This window comes from Pseudopipra pipra, chromosome 16 (assembly GCF_036250125.1).
Source record: "Pseudopipra pipra isolate bDixPip1 chromosome 16, bDixPip1.hap1, whole genome shotgun sequence".
Lineage (NCBI taxonomy): Eukaryota > Metazoa > Chordata > Aves > Passeriformes > Pipridae > Pseudopipra > Pseudopipra pipra.
Window position 1 is genome coordinate 12,071,503 of NC_087564.1, and position 21,177 is coordinate 12,092,679.

A 21,177-nucleotide genomic window follows, 5' to 3' on the forward strand; every position below is an offset into this window, starting at 1 on the left:
ATAAATTGAAAGTAGTTATTTAATGTTTTTTTCAAAGAAAATGCCATTGTACATTTTGTGCTTTGCTCCTGAAGGAATGCACTAATACAGGTAAATACGGTAAAAATCAATATAAACCTATTCAGGAAAGCACAGAAATATGAGCATTTGGAATGCAAATACCCTTTCCAAAACTGCATAAAAATACGAATTGCAGGTATGAGCACCTCTCATTTTATTACTGATTTTTTCCCCCCACTTCCTGTAGTTTATTAGTCAGGAATGATATGGTTGACCCTGATGAAATGTAAGGCACATATGGTTTTCCTGAAAACACCATCAAACAAGCAAAAATTTGTATAGATTCTGGACCTCCAGATTGAGATATTACCAATCCATAATAAGGCTTTATATTTTCAATATCCAAAGCATTGGATGCATTCACTAGTTAATGTTCCTGATATTTCTTAGTCACAGGAAGACAAATGGTTATGTCCACCGTATGCAGAGAGAACTAAACCAGAAAATTATGAAGTGAGAATTATTTCAGGTGTAATTGCAACCATAAGGCTCCCCCTTGAAACTTTCTGTGCTGCTACAAAGATGTGAATGAGTCGAGTGATTCTCCTTCTCCTCCTCCCTCGGTGCTGTTCCAGCTCAGTCCCAGAGCGTGGGTGCAGACGAAAGCTGGGTATAAAATTAGAAAAGCACGGCATTATTTGAGCTGAGAGGCCCTTCAAATCATGTTTGTACAGCAGCAGAGCAGTTTTGCATGCTCAGCACTTCTGAAAACTAAGCCCCACAGGATTTTTCGCCTATATAGCATTTTTTGAGAAAATGAATAGAGGAATCAACACGTTCTCATTTAGCTATAGATTTTTGATTGGTCTGTACTTAAGCTAATAGCATAACTATTTATTTGGTATAAATAAGACATTCTCAACTGAAGATTGCTTTGGAGTCTTGAAGAAAAATACTGTGAAAAATAATTCAATTGCAGAAATAATTTTTGAACAGGGCCAGAAAGACTCTGCTTGACATAAGTCATTGAACACTTCTATATTCGCTGTAACTGCAGTGAAAGCTTCTGGAAAACCTCGAACACAAAGAAACAATAAAATAAAAAGGGCACATGTCATAGAATCACGGAATCACAGGATGGTTTCAGTTGGAAGGGACCTTAAAGATCCTCTAGTTCCACCCCCTGCCATGGGCAGGGACACCTTCCACCAGATCAGGTTGCTCCAAGCGCTGTCCAACCTGGCCTTGAACATTCCCAGGGATGGGGCAGCCACAGCTTCTCTGGGCAACCTGTGCCAGGGCCTCACTATCCTCATAGGGAAGAATTTTTCTCTAATATCTAACCTAACCCTGCCCTCTGTCAGTATGAAGCCATTTCCCCTTGTCCTGTCACTCCAGGCCTTTGTAAAACATCTCTCTCCACCTTTCTTGTACCTCCCTTCAGGCACTGGAAGGGGCTACAATTAGGTCACCCCGCTTCCAGGCTGAACAATCCCAATTCTCTCAGCCTTTCCTCACAGCAGAGGTGCTCCACCCCTCTGATCATCTTGGTGGCTTTTCTGGGCTCACTCCCACAGCTCCATGTCCTTCCTGTGCTGGGACCCCAGAGCTGGAGGCAGCTCTGCAGGGGGGTCTCCCCAGAGCAGGGCAGACAGGCAGAACCAGCCCAATGTAGTGACCAATGTAATGCACAAGCAGGTCCCCACCCGAGGCCCTGCCTCATTCCAGGCACGTCCTGTCAGCATTAGATAGAATTTCATACAAGAGCTTGCTTACTCCTTCAGAATTCAGTTTAGGAAGCAGAGCTGTCAGCTCCACTATTCTCAGATCACCTGCACACACTGAAATTCATGAGGCGCTGGTGGTTTGAGGGTTGTGCTATAAAAAGCCATTCCCACTAGATTTCCTTCCCCAGATTTCCCATTGATTGGGAGTTTTGCATGTGGAATGCTTAAAGGAACAGGCTTCAGCTGCCAGTGCCAAAATCTCTGGTTTTAAAAGTTGTTCCACTTCCCCTCAGATTGCTGAGTGAGGACTGGAGGAAAAAGAACAGCAGTGAGATAAAACAGGGACTCAGGGGAAATTTCAACAGAAGAAAGGAAAAGGGGAAGGAAGGAAGAGCAGATAAATCAGAAGTTGCTGAAAAGTACAGGAAAATGCCAAGAACAGCCCATGCAAAGTCAGGGAAAGGAGGATCCAATGTTTAGATCCAGAGTTTAACCAAAGTGACTGGGAAAATGCAAACAGGAAGAAAGGTAATTGCAGAAATTGCATATTCCAGCAATACAGACAACTGTGGGGGTGGTGAAAAGGAACAGAGACCACATACACAGTCCTGGAGAGCAATGGAATACTGAGGACCCAGCTGGGACTATGAATGGAACGGCAGCACCTCCTCCCTCACATTTGGAGAAATATGTGGTTGTGATGGCAGGAAACAGCATTCTCTGTTCACTTCAGCGTGTCGGTGCTTCTGCTGACTGGGGAGTCAAAGTCTGGTCAGCTACCATGATATAATGAGGGGAAAAAATAGCCGCACAAAGTGCCAGTCATCGTTTCCATTCATACGTGCTGCCCGTGGCTCCAGAAAGGAGTGGACACGCTCGGCGAAGGGAATGTGAGTGGAGCTCGGCTGCCATCGTGTGACTGCCCGATAAATCACACAACGGGGCTGTCCGCCTTTGCTTCGTGTCATCTTCCCTCGAGATTTTACCAAAACATGAGAGATACTGCAACGGGGTCTAAATTTAAAATGCCAAGTATAATATCTGCTCTGCTCTTCTCATGTTTGTTTGTTGTTTGTTTGTTTGTTTGTTTTTTTAATGCTGGCATTTTTACTGCTTTGATGATCTGACTGAAAGCACTGGGCTAAAAAAATAAAACCACCAAAAGTCCTACTCAAAACACAAGTGTTCACCTCCTAAGAGGGCACAGAACTATTCCTCGAGAACTGTTCTTTTTCCTCTACAGTTGTCACCTCAAGAAGGCAAATTCCAGGTTCCCTTAGCCACTTTGAACATACTGTATTAGCACACATGCTGAGAAAAGTGACACTCTACGTATTTTTCATCAGCTTGAAGCGCCCGCGACGGAAGGCAGTGGTTTAATCGATAACGCGGGGCCAGGTCTCTCTGATGGTCAGTCACCTTGGTAGCCGGTGTGAAAGATAAATTCAAGCTTTAAAACCATTTAAAAATCATCCTAAAACGCCAGGACTGTGCACTGTGACCCCTCAGATCACTGTCCCTACTCAGTGTCCGACTGCACCGCGATGTCACCGCCCCTCTGAAGGCCTCTCGCGCTCACCGGGGCGTGCAGCGGTGCCAGGGCATGGCCCCCCTCACCTTTTACCTCACGGAAAATATTATTTTAACCCCACAAAGGTCTGGTAGGGATTAATAGAGCGCTGGAAGGCGGTGTGTGAGGACGTGCCCCCTCAGCCCCCACCGCCGCCATCGCGCCCGGCTGATGTGGCGCTGCCGCCGGGCAGTACCACGGGGGTCCGCCGCCGCGGGGGTGGGCGCTGGCCTCCCGCGCTCGCCGCGCCCCGGCACAAACGCGGCGGTGTCCGTGCAGCGCCCCGCGCCTCCCCTCTCCGCACCAGCTTGGTAGCGCCCGCGCGCGCGCCCCGCCAGCCTTCGGGCGAGCCCATGGCGGACGGTTTGCAGGGGGGAGACGGAGAGTGTTTCGCGCCAGTGCGCTCTCCTGTCACCGCCTGCGCAGCGCTGAGCAGCGGCATCCGCTGAGCGGCCGCACACGCAGGGAGGTTTCACTGTGTGCCAGTCCAGTTAAATGTCACGGCGCCTCGCGCCTCCCGAAAAATGGTTCGGCCGGGCCCAACCCCAGTAGAATGGAAGGAAGCGCCATCTTGGGCTCGACCACAACAGGCATGAAATAGGGGCGCCAGAGGTGCGGTGGGGTGAAAACGAGGGGAAGCCGCCGCTCGCTGAAGAAAATAAGGGTAGCAAAGTGTCCAGACTCTCCTGTGCACGGAGCAGGGAGAAGACGGCCGTAGTGGTGGCCGTGGCGGTGGGCGGGAGCTGCGGTGAGGACAAGGATCTCCCCCCTCCCACCCCGCGCGCGTTGGTAGGCGCCGGCGCGCGCGGGCCGCTGGGCCTGGCGCACATGGCCCGGCCGTAGGAGCCGCCCCGCACCCCCCCCCCGACCGACCGGGCACCGGCACCGAGCACCGGGTACCGCACCGAGCACCGGGCACCGCGCCCGCCGCCGACCCCCATGCAGGACACCGAGGAGAGCCCGGCTGCCGCCGCGCCGCCCGGCGCGCAGGGCCCCGCCGAGGACCCCGAGCACACGGACGCGCCCGCGCCGCCGGCGGAGCCGCCGCCGCAGCAGCAGCAGGAGCAGCAGGAGGAGGAGGAGGAAGAAGAGGAGGAGGAGGATAATGATGATGGAGGCGAGTCCGAGGCGCCGCCGGGGCCCCCCGAGCCGCCGCCGCCCGCCGAGGAGCCCGAGCAGGAGCAGCCGCCGGCGGAGCCGAAGCCGCCGTCGGGCCGGGAGAGCCCCGCCAAGGCCGAGCCCGAGCCCGAGGCCGAGCCCCAGGCCGGGGCCGAGCCCGCGGCGGAGCCCCAGCCCGAGCAGCCGCCGCCGGGCCAGGCCGAGCCCAGCGCGGCGCAGCAGAACGGGGAGGCCGCGCCCGCCGCGCCCGCCGAGCCCGAGGACGAGATTTCCTTCAGCGACCCCGAGGACTTCGTGGACGACATCAGCGACGAAGGTGCGGGGCGGGAGGGGCCGCGGGGGCGCTCCGGGAACCCCGGCCCTGCCCGGAGCTGGGGGAGCCCGTGGGGGGCCGGGTGAGCCCGGGCTGGGAACGCTCTGCCCCGACCCCTGGGGATGCTGGTGGTACCTAGCACGGTCTGCATCGCGTTAGAACATGTGTTGTTCTAAAATATGCCGTTAAAGGTGTTTTAAAATCTACTGCTAAACTTCAGGTATCAATCTCTGGGCTCCTCTCAAAGAGGGGAGTAGTCAACTCGTGCCCCTTCCCTTTGCCTCCATTAGTTGAAGTCAGCTGTAAAACAAGGAGTTTTAAATGGTTGACGCGGTGGTTGCAAACTGGGTTTTCATCGTTCTCGGGGTTTTTTTCCATGCATCCAGAGTGAAATCTGTAGGTAAATAGCACTGGTTTCAGAAGAGTTACTGTTCATGAAGATGTGACATAGGTAGTTTGTGACAAGGAAATAGGGAAAAGTTGTTTCTTGCAGTGGAAAATTCCAACCCAGGCTCTTTTTAAAAGTATTGAATATTGCCTGCCTTAAAATGGCAAAGCTGTTGTGTAACTGCACAGACAATCAAGGAAATACCTGATTTCAGCATACAGGAATTAGAACTCTATTTTGCTGTTTTTCTGATAAATCTTTCTCAATAAAATGTCTTGGGTTTAATTAGCAAAAGCACTTATTTGACCAATATTTGTTCAGTATATGTGCTGTTGTAGGGACTCATGTACGTGCCTCCTGCATGTTTTGGGTCCGTTACACGTATCAGAACTAGAAAAATGTTTCTAAAGCACGTGACTGTAAATCAGGCAGTTATTAAATTGGTGGAATACAGGTGATACATCTGCCTTCTAGTGTTCCAGGCCTGTGTTTAGCTTATTAAAATAGCAGCCAAATATCTTAGATTAAGAAAGTGTTTGCTGTTCTCAGTATAGTAGTTGTATTGCTCTTTGAACTTGTACATTTGTTCCTTAAAGAGACTTTGGCTTGGATTCTTTTTGTTTAGTTAAGTGTTTGCTTGATACACTTGGTCTACATCTCAGATTGTTATGTTCAGTTCTTTCTTCAGAAACTGGGCATATTTTCCATCCTCACCTGTTTTATTTGTTAATTAATTTGGCTAACTTCTCAGCTGTATGAATAATCCAGTGTTAGTGGCTGAATTACAGTGTTTAAGTTTAGTCAGTCTTGCTGGTCTGGCTTTCCCATCTGTGTGTTACTTCATGAGTTTCCTTATTCTTTTCCCCTTATCCTGATGCCTACCCAAGGAGAAAGGCAGCCCATCAGTGTCACTGATCAAGGCTCAGGATAACATCCATCTTCAGGAACACCTGTGAGGTGGCCCAGCTTTGGGACTGGACCATCTCAGATCCATTCCTTCAGCTTTTTTCCCCAGAGTGGTGGTGGCAGGGCAGAACAGCTGACCCAAGTTAAAGCAGGAGAAGGGGGTGTGTTGGACAACCACTTAGGTGCAATGAAGCTTTAGCTCAGATAATGACAGTGGTCCTTAAAATACTGCCAGCTGGAGATAGCCGTGTACCCACCACACCCTGCTTCCCTTCTGGGTGCAATAAGAGCTGGCTAAACCAGCTTCTTACCCTTTGAAGATTCCTTTGTTCACAATTTTGAATTTAAGGCAGAGGAAGGGCACAGTGTAGGAATTTGTTTTCACTGTTACAGTTTTGATTCAAGACAGGGTGTTGCATTCTTGCACAGGAATCTTAACACGCATTCCTTGGCTTGTCTGAAGGGCTACAAAGTCTTTTGTGAGAAGTGGTTGTGAAAAAATGACTAATGGAGCCTTAAAATCATCCTTTTGTGTTTTGGTTTGTTTTTTTTTTTTTCCTTTTTTTCATCTTGTAGACTTCTATGGAAATGTCCTTGTGGAACATGCTTTCATTTTATGTATTTTATATTGTTAATTGTTCCTACATGCACATGGAGAGCATCTTTTTGAGTAATAAATGCTACAAACAACAACATTGTGAGTACTACATAATCTTGGTGGTAATGGCTGAGACATTTTTGAAGCCCCAGATCAGTGCAAAGCATCATGTGTAATAACCTGTTGAAGTTTAAAGTTATAGAAAGCAAAGGTTTTCTGGTATTTCAAAGTGAGCACATTTCTCGTATTTCTTCACTGCTAAAGATCTTTCCAGTGGTGTTTCTGGGCAGAATAATTTGTAGAATTCCCAAACCAGCAAAAATCTATAAAAATGTCTTCAAAATATCAGTGTATCCAACACCCTTTTTAGTTTGTTCTCGTATTTTAAATATTTCTACCTGTGCTTGGATTTTTTTCCTTCTCTGTGAATGCCATATATAGTTTGAGTTTCCAAGTTTTATCCTTGTTCAAATTCAAAAGTATAGTGGCATGAACTTATTTTCTGTGTGGTCTTGTATTTTATAGTGATTTTCACATGAAACTTACTGCAGATATTCAGGAATTTATATAACTGAAGAATATCCACAGTGTGAAAAGGTGTGTGTCATGTCTGCAGTGAAGGCTTAAAAATGGCTTTAAGTGTCTTGTCCTAGACCTTTATTTTTGTGTTTAATTAAAGGTTTAGAAGGAGTGCGAGTTCTTAATTATAGTGATGCTGAGACATGCAGAGCTTCCAGTATGGCAGATAGTTTTGAATTAGGCTAAAACTTGTGTAATTCAGGAGGGAGGTACATGGTACTTTTTCTTTTCCCCTCGAAGTCATCTGGTTATAAGTCGAGCAAGGGGACTAAGCAGAGTTTGGGTAGTAAATCTTACAGTTGTCTGTGCTGTTGTCAGTTTTGAGGACTTTGTGAGCCAGTTCCATCTCCTGAAAAAAAAGATAATAGTGCAGGTGTTGATGATCACAATGTAAGGTATTTCTTTAACAGACTTCAAGAGTTGGCAGCTTGAAATTTGTCACAAAGCCACATAATCACGTCACTGAGGCAGAAAGTGCTGTTGGAGTGTTGTGTGTTCCCTTCAGTGGTTTCTCTGATAGAATGTTCATCCACTGCCAAGTTTCTTAAATAATTCTTTAAATTTCCTCAGGTTTGGAGCCCTTCTGTTCTGTTCCTCTCACTATTCTTTCCATCTTTGTCTTCCTCCTGCACGTTGCAGATGGGTGCCTTAGTTTCCTGTGTGTGCTGTCTTTGCAGAACTGCTTGGTGATATACTGAAAGATCAGCCACAGGAAGCAGATGGGATAGACTCGGTGATTGTCGTGGATAACGTTCCCCAGGTTGGGCCAGACCGACTTGAGAAACTGAAGAATGTCATCCACAAAATATTTTCCAAGTTCGGTAAAATTATCAATGAATTTTATCCAGAAGCAGATGGGAAAACAAAAGGGTAAGTCATGATAACTCCAACTAACAGGATTGAAGCACAGCTCTGACTTTGCCTTGACTATTGGTGTAAATACTTTATGGCCAGTTTTTATGATGACCTCATAGTCATTATTGTCACCTGCTTCTACCTTAGTCTGTACAATCCTGACATCTCATCTCAGTGACAGACAAGTGTATGAGGGAGCTGAGAAGCTTAATAGCTCATTAGGCTCCAATGTGGAGCATGGCAGGAATTAATTATGGAAACAGTTTAACTGGGTTTGGAAGACAGATTTCTGTGCAGTACTACATGAGTGGTTTTTTGTTAAATTTCTGCTCTGGCTGATCAATGAGTTAAAGGTCCACTTAAGTTAAAAACTTAGTAGCAGCGAATGTACTAAGTAATGCAAAATAGGCTGTCAGTATATGTAGCATATATTGCTGAGTATTGGAGGAATACATAGTTTGGAAGGCATAAAAAAAGTGAGTTTTGTGGAGTGGATAGGTTGTTGGTTCTATGAGGTCAGTGTGAGAAGGATGAGAAAATTATTCAGTCTCTGTGTTCGTGCCTTTCTTTGAGGCAATGTCTGATGCTGTTCAGGATACTGTTAGTTTTAAGTGTGCTGGGCTACCAGCTGGGTTGGATCAGTGGCCAGAAGGAAGCGGAATTGTGTAATTGAAACAAGAGTGGTGCTTTGCTGTGCCTGTGACAGCAACAGTTACAACTCCTAAACATGATGTGTCATTCAGCTGGGGAGAGCTGCAGACTTAACTTGCCTGTTCCTGGCTCTCATTGTTGTCCTGTGTTGTGTTGAATTTGCATTCATCACTGACTCTGGCCCATTCAAAAAGGATATCTGACTAACTGAGGTCAGGCCAATAGAGCTAAAAAAGTGCATGTGTGCTTGTGGCCAAAATGGAGATTAATTGCCTTTGACCCTAATTGGCTAGGGACAAGACAAGAAGTTATTTTGTAGATGCTCTGTACTGAATTCTTAATTTATCCCCATTATTATGAGCTGGTTCTGTAGTCAACAAGGTCTTCCTGCTTTGGTCTTCCTTCCCTGTAGGTACATCTTTCTGGAGTACATGTCTCCATCTCACGCAGTGGATGCTGTGAAGAACGCAGATGGATACAAACTGGATAAGCAGCACACCTTCAGAGTCAACCTTTTCACAGACTTTGATAAGTGAGTGCAGCCATTGTGGGTATCTGTAGATTTGGGATTTCTAATCAAGAGTGCCTGTGTGGAGTGTAACCAGCCTAATTGCTCTTTCAGGTACATGACAATCAGTGATGAATGGGAAATCCCTGAGAAACAACCATTTAAGGATTTGGTAAGGAATTTCTGGAAAAGTGGAAGAACTATTCAGCATAATATTAAATGGTTGCTTCATTGCTGGAGTGTCCATATGAAAATAGAAACGATGTGTTCATAGTGTTATAAGTAGCAGTAGGAATCACATGCTCCTGTTCCTTAGTTTTCACTGTCATAAATTGACAGGAAGAACTTTGTGGTTCTGCTTAGTAGTTCCACATAGTGTAAAGCTTAAGAGTAAATAATAGTTTTGCACAAATAATTTAAAAATAGATTTTCAAAAGCATCTTTTTGTATTTTTAGTTGTTTGAGGCAAACTTTGGTGTTTGTTACCAGTAACTTTGTAAATGGTCTGGTGGAAGGGATAGGGTTTAAAAAAAGTAAAATTAACAACAAACCCAATAAGATATTTTACACAAGATATATTAAACATCATCAAACCACCTTGAAGGTCCACCTATTCATGATGTGCTCTCTTAGCCTTAGTTGGAGTTCTTTAATTTAACTTCAAAAACTTGCTTGCAGTGGTAAGACCCCAAAGCTGCACACTCTGGTGAGACCAGCTTCCCCCTGCCAGGTAGATACTAATTTGGGGAACTTATCTTAGCCTTTGACTCACTAATAATCTTCTTGCTTCTATTTTTCTTAGGGGAATCTCCGATACTGGTTGGAAGATCCTGATTGTAGGGATCAGTACAGTGTCATCTTTGAGTCAGGAGACCGGACCTCCATTTTTTGGAATGACATCAAGGAACCTGTTCAAATTGAGGACAGAGCAGTGAGTGTCCTGGAAGTGCTGTACATGGCAGATACACTGTCAGTCTCCTTCCTTTGTATTATGACATTGCAGCTTTTTAATTAAAAAAAAATCTTTTTCCCATTGCTGAAATACTTTTCCTTGTGAAGAGTGGTGAAACCACATCATTTAGGATTAGACTTAGCTGCTTAGGTAAAAGAAATGTGGAGTGAACTTCTGGAGTTTGTGGTGGTGTTTGTTTTTTTTTAACTGGTCCATGATGCCCATTAGTTTCCTTCATCTCTCTGTTACAGGTGATTCAGAAAGACCTGAAATGCAAAGTCAGAGTTTGAGGAGCACTAGTCATTAGAGCTGAATGTGTGCCTATGTTTGCTGCTTCAGATGACTTCTTGCTTTTATGCTGACTACAGAGGTGTTAAAGAGGAATAGCTGGTTTGGTAATGGCATATAAAAGGGAGAGTTAGTCTGCCTGTCTGCTGCAGGCACTTGACTTGCTGGGAACTGTTAGGACCCAGCAACATTTTCCTTAATAACCATTGTGCATTACAGTAGAAAGAAGTTGGCTTTGGGATGGTGAGAATATTTGCTCATCACTGTGGTCACTGGCTGTTCTCTGTATTGCTGAAACCTCTCTAACTTAGCTGAAGGTCAAGAGCTGTGTTGTTAAGAAACTTGAAATACTTACCCTTCCTTCTGAGAAAAGTTGTTACCAGGGCTGAAAGACAACAAGGAACCCCAGGCCTTGTTAGGTGGGTTTAGTTGTTATTATACAAAGGTTGTCACTGTACCTGGAATATGTTTTTGGTGATCAATAAGTTGAAAAGGTCTCAACTGACAGTTTTCAACCTGAAGAATAAGTACCCATACCTTATGTGCATGAAATTAAACTCCACAGCTGGTCCAAGGTATCACGAATTCTAAAGATCTTCACTTAGTAAATGGATTTTCAAAATGTGATGCTGCAAGCCACACACTGATTCTTTCCCTTTTTTGGGAATACAACATGAAATTAAACCTTTGTGTGTATTTTTTTTTTCAATCAGAGGTGGACAGAGACCTACGTGCGTTGGTCCCCGAAAGGTACCTACTTGGCCACGTTCCACCAGAGAGGCATCGCACTGTGGGGTGGAGAGAAGTTCAAGCAGATTCAGAGGTTTAGTCACCAAGGAGTGCAGCTTATTGACTTCTCACCTTGTGAAAGGTATGGAGCATGGCATTGGGCTAAGGGACCAAAAGCATGAGGCATTAGTAGCATCCTCCAAATCTGTAGTGCTGAAATGAATTCCTTAAGCCTTCTTTAACATTAAAGAGCTCTTGAGAGAAGGCTAAAATAATTCCAAGACTGAGATGCATCTTCTCTTGGTAGTTTTCAAGCAAGATATTTGGAAGCAGTTAGGTTTTATGCTTTATTGTACTAAAGAGAGGTTATCTATCTTTAAATGGAGAAGTTTTGCAAACCTGTAGTTTGGGTTGGATAAGGTCAATAGATTCATGTTTAGTTCAAAACCAACGAAGTTCTTGTGTCAAAGCTATATAGGAGGTAACAGTGTATTTGATGAGTTCCCCTTCCTTGTAACATCAACATGGAAAGACTTGCACATAAATCTGGAGTCTGTTCCCCCAGAGGGATGCCAGGGAAATACTGTGTCTTGGAAGCTTTCTCCTCCTTTGTCGTGCTGTTCCTATTTTTCCCTCCTCTCTGAAACATCCTGTTAGAGAAACTGGTGTTTGCAAGTGCATGGTATTTAAATATTACTTGGATGAAAGCCTTATGGTACTGACATACCGGATGAAGTTCCAATTGTGAAATTAATTATTTCTTTTGTAGGTATTTAGTGACCTTCAGCCCTTTGATGGACACGCAGGATGACCCTCAGGCCATCATCATCTGGGATATTCTGACTGGCCAAAAGAAGCGAGGATTCCACTGTGAAAACTCAGCTCACTGGCCTATTTTTAAGTAGGTTGAGAAGCAGAATTAGAGTAGAGAGTTGTAGTCCCAGGCTTCCTTTATTAAAAAGGCAGTTCCAAATTAATATTTTTTTTTCTTTTTTGCTTAGATGGAGTCATGATGGTAAATTCTTTGCTCGAATGACTTCAGATACCCTCAGCATCTATGAAACACCTGTAAGTTCTTCCTTTTTTTTTTTTTATAATGCTTATTGCATTACAATGTCAGTCTTTCCTATGGTTTTCAGTAATGCACTTTAGAGCTGGGCTTAGAGGGAAGAAATCAGTTTGCTCTTGTCTTGTTCTTTGCTGGGTGAAAAACTTTAGCTGAGTGTGACAGTAAATTTCACACCACATATCTAGAAGGATTAGACAGCTCAATATACTACTTATAAGTATCAGTAGGATCAAGGTTATGTGATTGCTCCCAGCTCTCAGTAGCAGGTGTGTGCCAAAGTACCCAAAAAGCACTATAAATTGCAGCCTAATCTATTCTGTTTTGCTTTTTCTTTATCATTCAGGCTGCTGTACCTACTAATTATCTACAACAATTTTTATTTTGTTTGTGATTGTGGTTGCATATGTTTATAATAAAAAATAGTGATGCAGGAGCTCTGAAAGCTACAGAATTTCCTAGTTTCTGTGGTCTAGTGATGAGAGTAGAAGATATATGTGTATGTATAAGAATGCTACTAACTTGAAAATTCTTCCTTCTCTCCTCTTTTAGTCTATGGGTTTGTTGGACAAAAAGAGCTTGAAAATCAATGGGATAAGGTGAGTCTATTTCTTTGTAAACATGACTGCTCTCTTTAATTGTAATCTTTTTTTCTGTGGCTTTGTTATGGCGAGAGCAATCTTTAGAGTGTTAACCAGAGCAAAAGGCCTTCTATGCTGAGGTGGTTAAATTAGACAAACTGGGAAAAAGAAATGGGAAACTCTCCATTCATCAGTGAACACAGTTGACAGCTTCTGTGCTTTGAAATGCTCTGTGGAACTGCTTAATCCAGGGTCTAGCTTGGGAGTCCTGTTCCTTGTCTACCAAACCAGACTGGAATGCAGTTTGTTAGGGAATATCTCCCTAACGGGGTTGGTGTGCTGGCTTAGAGCAGTGTGCTGTGTACTGCCTGGTTTGTGCTTGTCTGCACAAGAGACACTGACTCCTGTGAGAGTTTTTGAAGCTTCTCTGTGAAGCAACAAGAAAATTAAGTGTACCCAGGTGCAAGAAGATTCTCACCAGGGTAATTTAATAGGGTTGGTTTTGGGGGTTTTTTTGGCTCATTGGTTTAATCAGCCTGTTTTTAGATCTTTGGTGGTTCCTCTGTGTGTCACCTCTGCTTTTCAGTAAAATGTACTGTCCTGATATAGCAAATTTAAATAGCAGTTTAAAAATTTGTTTTGGTGCTGTTATATGTAAGGTTATTAAGTTGCCCTCAGTTATTGCCTTTTATATTGAGAGTTGATATTTGTCTGCAACATTCAGATACAATGAGAGAAAATGGTTTCTGCTTGTAGTATCTCTTAACTAAAAATTAAAATGGCCTGTTTTTAACTTTGTTCCTGTAGAGATTTTTCATGGTCTCCAGGTGGTAACATAATTGCTTTCTGGGTGCCTGAGGACAAAGACATCCCAGCAAGAGTGACTTTGATGCAGCTGCCTTCTAGACAAGAAATTCGTGTGCGGAATTTGTTCAACGTAGTAGATTGTAAACTGCACTGGCAGAAGAACGGGGACTACCTGTGTGTGAAGGTAGACAGGACTCCCAAAGGCACACAGGTAGGTGGATTCTGATTTTATTGGTAAAATTTGGTTGTATCTCATGCTGACAGTACTGTCTTTTAATATAGACAATGTAAACTGTATAACGCAAAAACTATTTTTCTTTTATTTTTTTTCCACTTGAATTTGAAGCAAAGAGGAAAATCTGTGTAGTGATTGTATCCAGGATTTGCTTTGACTTTAGTGGCCTCTTGGACTTGGGTGAGAGCTCTGTGCCTCACCTGTTTTCCTGCTCACAGTTAAGCAGCTGTTCATGCAGCACAGTGTGCCATATGTTTATCTGTCCTAATTAAATTTCATAACAGTCTGAAAAGCATCAAATGCTTTTGTACAATTATTAAGTTATTCTTTATCAGAACAGAGAAATTTGGAATGTGTTTGGTAAGGAGGAATATATCTGCTCTCATTAAAGGAACAAACCTTGACTCTTATTATGACAGGCTAATTGTGTAGTTGTCCTTCTATGCCTAGTGATAAAATTATTTACTCTGCTCTTTTTGTGCTGGATAAAAAGCTGATTTTGGCCTTTACAGGGAGTAGTGACCAACTTTGAAATATTCCGCATGAGAGAGAAACAGGTGCCAGTGGATGTGGTAGAAATGAAAGGTAATGCCACGTATTTCCTTACTTTTGAGCTTTAACTCTCTGGTATGGACACAGAATTCTGTGTTTCTAAGAAATTCCTGTCAGCATTTGACATAATCAGGGAATTAACTCTTGGGAACTAAATTATTAATGTGCAGGACATTTCCTGTAAAAATGAGAAATCAAAACTTCTGTTGCTACTGGGGCTTGTGACTGACTTGAAAGATTACAAAACTGAAAATGTCTTAGTAATGACATATTAATATAATAATGACTGTATTTTGTAGAAGATGGAGGACTTTATAGCTATAGTTGGAAACACTTCCCATAACTCCCTGCAATTGCCTTATCAACCTGTGTTTTAAAAGAGAGTCTGTATGGCAGATTCTATTGACTGAAGGGTTCCTTCTCTTAAGCATCTCGGTTTTCTTTGGTAACTGCTTGAAACCAGAGGTTTGTATTGTCCTTTGACAGAGTTTTAACTCCTTTTTTTTACAGAAAGCATCATAGCCTTTGCTTGGGAACCAAATGGAAGCAAGTTTGCTGTGTTGCATGGAGAAACTCCACGAATTTCAGTTTCCTTCTACCACGTTAAAAACAACGGGAAAATAGAACTCATAAGTAAGTGACCAAAAAACAAGTGAAAGTGCAGGTACTAAGCATTTTACATGGCAATAGATGCAGTGAACTCAAAATAGTGGCTTTCTGTGGTGGATAGTGTGGGAGTTGCTGCTATGTCTGACACTGTATTCCAGAAATTAACTTCCTGGTGACAACTGAACTGTTACCAGAGTAAGCCCAGTGCCTAGGAATAAAAGGCCTACAAGTCAGAATAATTTTTGTGGCTTTGGGAAGCTCATGTGAGGCAATAGCACAGATTTGGCTCACTTTAGATAAAATTTATTCCCAAGGATGTGTTGGAGTCTTCTGATCTCTTTTGTATGCCAGCTTTGGATGTCCTGGTGCTACTGCATTTTGTCTGTAGAAGTGAAGAGCTAAGGGCTGTTGTTAGGACTTGCTTGCAGAGTTTACAAATGACTTTTGAGGAATCAGTGGGGTTGATGCTTGTAAAATAACTGATGGTGTTGGATTGAGATCTCTTTCTGAATTTGTCTGGTTTGTTTTCAGAAACGTTTGACAAACAGCAGGCGAACACGATATTCTGGAGTCCCCAAGGGCAGTTTGTAGTGTTGGCTGGCCTCAGAAGGTGAGTATTTCAGAGGCTGCTGAACATCACCACTTCCATTTTAAGGAGGAAGAGAGCTAGAGTATCTCACCAAGAAGTGTTTGGTGTCCCTGTGAATGTTGATTACTGTGTAATCCTGATACAGCTTTGCAAAAGCAAAGGAAGAGCAGAGGTGCAACTTCATGATATAGCTTAGTCCTTTGTAACTTTCACTTGCTATTTTTTGCCACACCAAATGGAGAATGTATTTTTTCAACAGAAAAGTGGACATTAAGAAACACCTTTCAGCTGTTAAAGTTAAATACTGACTCTAAACTAATCCAGTTTGCACCATGCATGTGGCTCTTATGCGTTTGTTGTTGCCATAGCTTTGTGCCCCTTCATGGGCAATACCTGTTAATGACAGTGCTATTTTGTAAAAGAGTTACCAGGAGCTTCACTTCAGAGCAAGCAAAAATTATTTTTATTAACCAGTCGAGTAATATTTGCCTTCACATGCTTTGAGATGAGCGCTGTGTTCATCTTAGAATTCTTTTTTTTTCTTTAATCTCTTCGTCACTGCTACAATATGTCTAAGCACATGATTTTTAAGCTTTGATTTTAACTTGCCTAGAGTATGTTTTCACTCTGACTTTAAGCCATTTTATTTGTAATCTTAAAGGTCACTGAACATAGAAACAAAAGTGTCACTCTTACTTGGAGTCTTGTTTTTATCCATCACGTTATTTCCTAGCCACAGAACCTGTCTCTTGGTCGCAGTGGAAATTTATCTTTGTACTGAGGAGTTTTAGGGATGCAGCTTGTGAAATGCTTTAAAAAAATGACCAGGCTACATTAGTGTGTAAAACAATCTGTCCTGTTTTGTCTTTGCAGCATGAATGGTGCCTTAGCATTTGTTGATACGTCCGACTGCACCATGATGAACATCGCGGAACACTACACGGCCTCAGACGTGGAATGGGATCCTACGGGCAGATACATCGTGACTTCTGTGTCTTGGTGGAGCCACAAGGTACTGATGCCTTTTTATCCAGAATAAGTTCTGGAAGGGCAGTTCATGAGTCTAAACTGAGTGTCCTTTTTCTGAATTTTCACTATGCCTTTAGCAGTTTAAAACTCAGTCTCCTGGTGGTCCGCACGGAACAACAGGATTTATTGCACCTGTCATTGCTTTTGCATGCTTCCAGCCACTGCACTGTAATCCTCTCCTGTACAAATAACAGGATCTGAGACTTTAGAATATGGCAGAGAATTGACTAAATTTGAAACTGTTGTAATCTCCAGAAGGTAACTTCTTGAAAAGATTCAGTGGAACAAATATTTTGCTGAGGATTTTGGCTTGTGCAGGGAAGGCACTAACAAAAGCACATTCTGGTTCTCTTGACTGATGGTGCTGATTTTCTAAAAAAAGACCCTTGAGAGATGGAGTGAGGACTACAGTGTGAAGTTATAGCTTACCTTGGCTGAGCTGGTGCACTCCTCTTCCAGGTGGACAATGCATATTGGTTATGGACCTTCCAAGGCCGTCTGCTTCAGAAAAACAATAAGGACAGGTTCTGTCAGCTGCTCTGGAGACCACGACCAGCTACCCTGCTCAGTGAGGATCAGATAAAGGTAGTGTATTCCACTTTGTGCTGACATTGATTTGGTGTATAAGCATACTTGGTTTCTCCTTCTTAAGGATGAGGCTTGTTATGCAACTGCCTTTTGCCCTGAATGTGTGAACAAACATATTTCTGTACGAGACCTCACTTCTGGGAATGGCTGTAAATATTAACTGTATTTTAAGCTCAAAATAGAAATGGTTACCAGTTGTTCTTAGAGTTAGGGTACAGTGGAAGATTATAAATAATACTCACATTGTATTTAGCTGTCCAGACTTCACTGGTTGCATGTGTACAGAAGCATTTACATGATCTGTATGGCAGGAAAAACAAACAAAATTGTAGTGAAGGGAAATTGCCTTGCAGGGAGACATTTTTCAAAAAAGCATAGCCTGCTTAGGCCTACCAGAGGAATTCTTAGAAAAGATAATGGGTGTGATTGCTAGTCTTGATATTTTAATTGAAATAAAATTATCTGTTTTACAGCAAATTAAGAAGGACCTGAAGAAATACTCCAAGATATTTGAGCAGAAGGATCGCCTGAGCCAGTCCAAAGCTTCAAAGGCAAGATACTTTTGGAATATAATGTAGATGAAACTCTTGTAACCTGTCCTTAGTTATTTTGTAACAGTGAAGTGCAAGTTACATTTATTTTATAACAACCATCTGTGTTCATTTGAGTCCAGATGGTTAGAGTGGGTTCAATAGGTAGTTCAGAGAGATGCTGCTGAACTGTCAGGTTAAACTCAGTAATGAGTCTGGAGAGGGGCTTGTGTTACCTCATTAAGCAAAGGTGGTAATATTTTGGAGTTCTTAGTGTGTTGCTTCATTAGTCTTTAAATTAAGGAAAGCTCTTCCAGTCACAAGAAAAGAACTCACCAAAACAGCTTTTTGATTACAGAAGAGAATCTTTTTTCTTTCAAGTCAATAGGAAGTGTGTGTGTGAGAAGAAGGTTTGACTTGCTAGCACACGTGTTGCATGTGGGTTTGATTTACTGGGGAGGTTTAACAGCCTGTTCCTGGCTGTGCAGGAGTTGGTGGAGAGGAGGCGGACGATGATGGAGGAGTTCAGGAAGTACCGCAAGATGGCACAAGAGCTGTACATGGAGCAGCGGAACGAGCGCCTGGAGCTCCGCGGAGGTGAGCCATGGACAGGGCTTGGGAAGGGCTGCTGCTGGTTAACTGCTGCTTCTCGCTGAATAAATACCTTGTCCTGGGGGTTTGTTCACTTCTCCTCTCCCTCTGTTTCCTGCTAAAGCGAGTCCCTTGTTCTCTGAAGGTTATTTGTACATTTTTATTCTGAATCGTGATGGGATTTAAGGGGGGGCGGGGAAAGTATTGGCTTGACCTTGGGATAAAACTGTGAAGAGATTTGGATGTTGCATTTAACCAGAAAATCCCCAGAAGCCCTGTAGTGGAAGACATAATGCCTTGATTATCATTCAGTAAATTTAGCATGTATTTGTTATGAGTTAAAGCACCAAATACTTCCATTTTTCACTGCTGGTTTAAGGACTTTTTCTGCCAAGAGCATCAAATCTTTCCATTGCTGCCTTGTTTGATGTATTCAGTGTTAATATTTTTCTCCATTGCAGGGGTAGACACAGATGAGCTGGACAGCAATGTTGATGACTGGGAGGAGGAGACTGTGGAATTTTTTATCAATGAAGAAATTATTACCCTTGCAGAACCAGAGTAATTAATAAAACTGTGGTAAGATAACATAACTCTCAGTAGAGAGAAACTTTTTCAGTCAACTCTTGATATAGATTGGATAATTTGCTTGAGAGAGTCTGTTGCATGGGTGTATTGTTCTTTAAGTTGGTTTGTTTTCTCTGTGGTTAGAGGGGTCAAAAGCTTTTAGAGAACTGATTGCAGGCAGCAGAATACTCTATGTCCTGTTTTGCCAGAGAGATCAAACCCACAACAGTCAGGGTCAACCTCTGAACACAGTGTTTTGCAGACACTGTAAGTTCTGTCAGTAGGAGGAATTGTAGTTGGTATGAGATAGGAATTTTGCCTTTTGAAAGGTTTACATGTTAGTTCAAGACCTGACAGCATTTAAATACTGTGTATTATACAGCAAGTTGACTGTAGGCTGATAAAAGTTTGAGTGAACTCAACCATTGTTTTCTAGAGAAGTTGTCTAGAATTCAGATGGTAGCAGGTTTTTATGTACTGTCTGTCATGGCTTCTTGCTGAAATCTTTTATTTAATCCAGGGCTTTTCCCAGTTGCTTTTTGTGAATTCATATTATATATTTAATCTTGAAAATGGAGGCTACTTTCAGCCCCTTGTAAGAAACGTCCTTTAGGGAGCTTAATGTTGAATTGAGGAGAAAAATTACTTTGCTAGTGAAGGCATGTGTAGGATCTCACTTAAGGAAGAGGAAGGGGAGACTGGAAATGTGCCTTTTGCAGCTGTAAGTCACCCTGTAGCTCTTTAGCCTCCAGATATCTTAAGGAGCTCAAGTGAAACATGTATCTCTTGGAGTTGTAGAAAATTTAATAGCCTTGATGCCTTCGAATATATTTGGATCTGGCTTATCTGTGTCCCTTACATGGGAAATCTTTTTATGGAAGAGAGAGAGAGAGAAGCTGCTTAGTGTATGGATTTAAACAAACATGAGTTCAGGAAGAGGTGAAACACAAGCTGATGTAGTCTTTCACCAGCTGGCAGAGGTTGAGCTGTTGGTATAAAAGCACAGTAACTAACTCACCTCTTCTTTCCTTTTCTGCAGCACCACCAGATCTTGTGCTGAAAAGAAGTTTGTTCATTTTCCGAAAGCCTATATCAACTTTGGAATTCTTTATCCATATTCTTGCACTCTGGAAGGGTGGATGCACCAGATTTTCTCCATTCTGACACATTGTAGTGCCTTTAAGTCTTGCTGCCTGCTGCAGTGAGATACTGGAAAGGCGCTGCTTTTAAATCTTTATTCTTTATTTTTATTTTTTTTTTTTAGGGTTTGATTATTATTTTTTTTTCTTTTTAAATCCACTACTACCAGTATTTACTTCCTGACCCCTGTGCAGTCCTTACCAGCTGGCAGTTTTTGCCTATTGCCAGTGAGGTGGGATTCAGCAGTGCACCTCTGTCTCACACGCACGATGTTCCAGTTTCAGGACTCTTTCCGTGTCCCGAGGGCACGGACAGGTGTTCATTTTGTTTGGGGAAAAGTCAGCAGAACCATTTCTCGTATGATGTGTCTTAGTGTGCTGAAGCAGCACTACAGTGGGCTATATCCTCCTCCTTTCAGATTGTGAAAGGATGCCTCTCCCTCAAAGAGCTGAATATGGAAATAAAAGCAGACCTATACTAAAACCAGGCTGGCTACGCGTGGTTTGTAGGGAATCTTTCCCTGAGTGATCAAAGTCAAACACACCCACAGTAATAAGAGTGTGTTTGCTGTAATGACTATATGGTTCTTTTGGATTTCTTTATCTTAGTTCCTCATGGCTCTTCTGGCTTTGTGTTGTGGTTGGTTTGTTTTTTACAATGTGGTACAGCTCATTAATCTGTCAAGTTGACCCGTTCACTCTAGTGGAGCGACTAGAAAATGACTGGATTTCTGGAACTGTTTGCAAACTGATAAAAGCCTCAGGAATTACTGGGTTAGTCTGTCTTATTCTTAAGCCTTGCAAACTTCCAGAGCAGTGCTCTGTATGCACACGCCTTGTGCTCCCTGTTACAGTACCTAGTTTCATTTCCAAAGGCCTCTGTGCTCAGTGAGGAAAACTGTACCTAAAGGTGGTGCAGCAGCTTCTCTGTATTTGTGTTTATGAGTAGAAATTCTTTCCTGGATATTGTCAGAGCAGTTAGAGATTGGCCTGCTCCTTGCCCTTAGAAGGGCAGGAGGAGAATGAGGATATTCCTGTCTCCTCTCCTGGACTGGGAATTTCCTAAGGTCATCCCTCTTGACTGACTTCCTAAACCCTGAGCTCACTTGTA

The 21,177-nt window shown here is 43.0% G+C and overlaps 1 protein-coding gene and 1 long non-coding RNA gene across 2 annotated transcripts; one reads left to right on the top strand and one right to left on the bottom strand.

The window, feature by feature from the left end:
* Positions 1-514: 514 nt before the first annotated feature.
* Positions 515-3,555, bottom strand: LOC135423181 (uncharacterized). Its single transcript, XR_010434733.1, has 2 exons — positions 2,330-3,555; positions 515-666 (listed from the first exon to the last, which is right to left on the bottom strand). It is a non-coding gene; the product is annotated as an uncharacterized LOC135423181 (long non-coding RNA).
* Positions 3,556-4,090: 535 nt separating this feature from the next.
* On the top strand, positions 4,091-20,550 carry EIF3B (eukaryotic translation initiation factor 3 subunit B). Its single transcript, XM_064673160.1, has 19 exons — positions 4,091-4,732; positions 7,878-8,070; positions 9,119-9,238; positions 9,329-9,386; positions 10,017-10,145; positions 11,168-11,325; positions 11,953-12,084; positions 12,185-12,251; positions 12,802-12,848; positions 13,638-13,848; positions 14,385-14,457; positions 14,935-15,057; positions 15,565-15,643; positions 16,496-16,634; positions 17,111-17,236; positions 17,713-17,790; positions 18,258-18,366; positions 18,822-18,939; positions 19,967-20,550. The coding sequence occupies exons 1-18, from the start codon at positions 4,237-4,239 to the stop codon at positions 18,923-18,925; spliced, it is 2,442 nt and encodes an 813-aa protein (XP_064529230.1). The 5' UTR covers positions 4,091-4,236; the 3' UTR covers positions 18,926-18,939; positions 19,967-20,550.
* The last annotated feature ends 627 nt before the right edge of the window (positions 20,551-21,177 follow it).

Excerpts from the sequence above, each read along its gene's own strand:
- EIF3B (XM_064673160.1), top strand. The coding sequence starts at position 4,237 with ATGCAGGACACCGAGGAGAGCCCGGCTGCCGCCGCGCCGCCCGGCGCG. Across the intron at positions 14,458-14,934 it reads GGATGTGGTAGAAATGAAAG|AAAGCATCATAGCCTTTGCT; the intron begins GTAATGCCACGT and ends TTTTTTTTACAG. Across the intron at positions 17,237-17,712 it reads TCAGTGAGGATCAGATAAAG|CAAATTAAGAAGGACCTGAA; the intron begins GTAGTGTATTCC and ends TCTGTTTTACAG.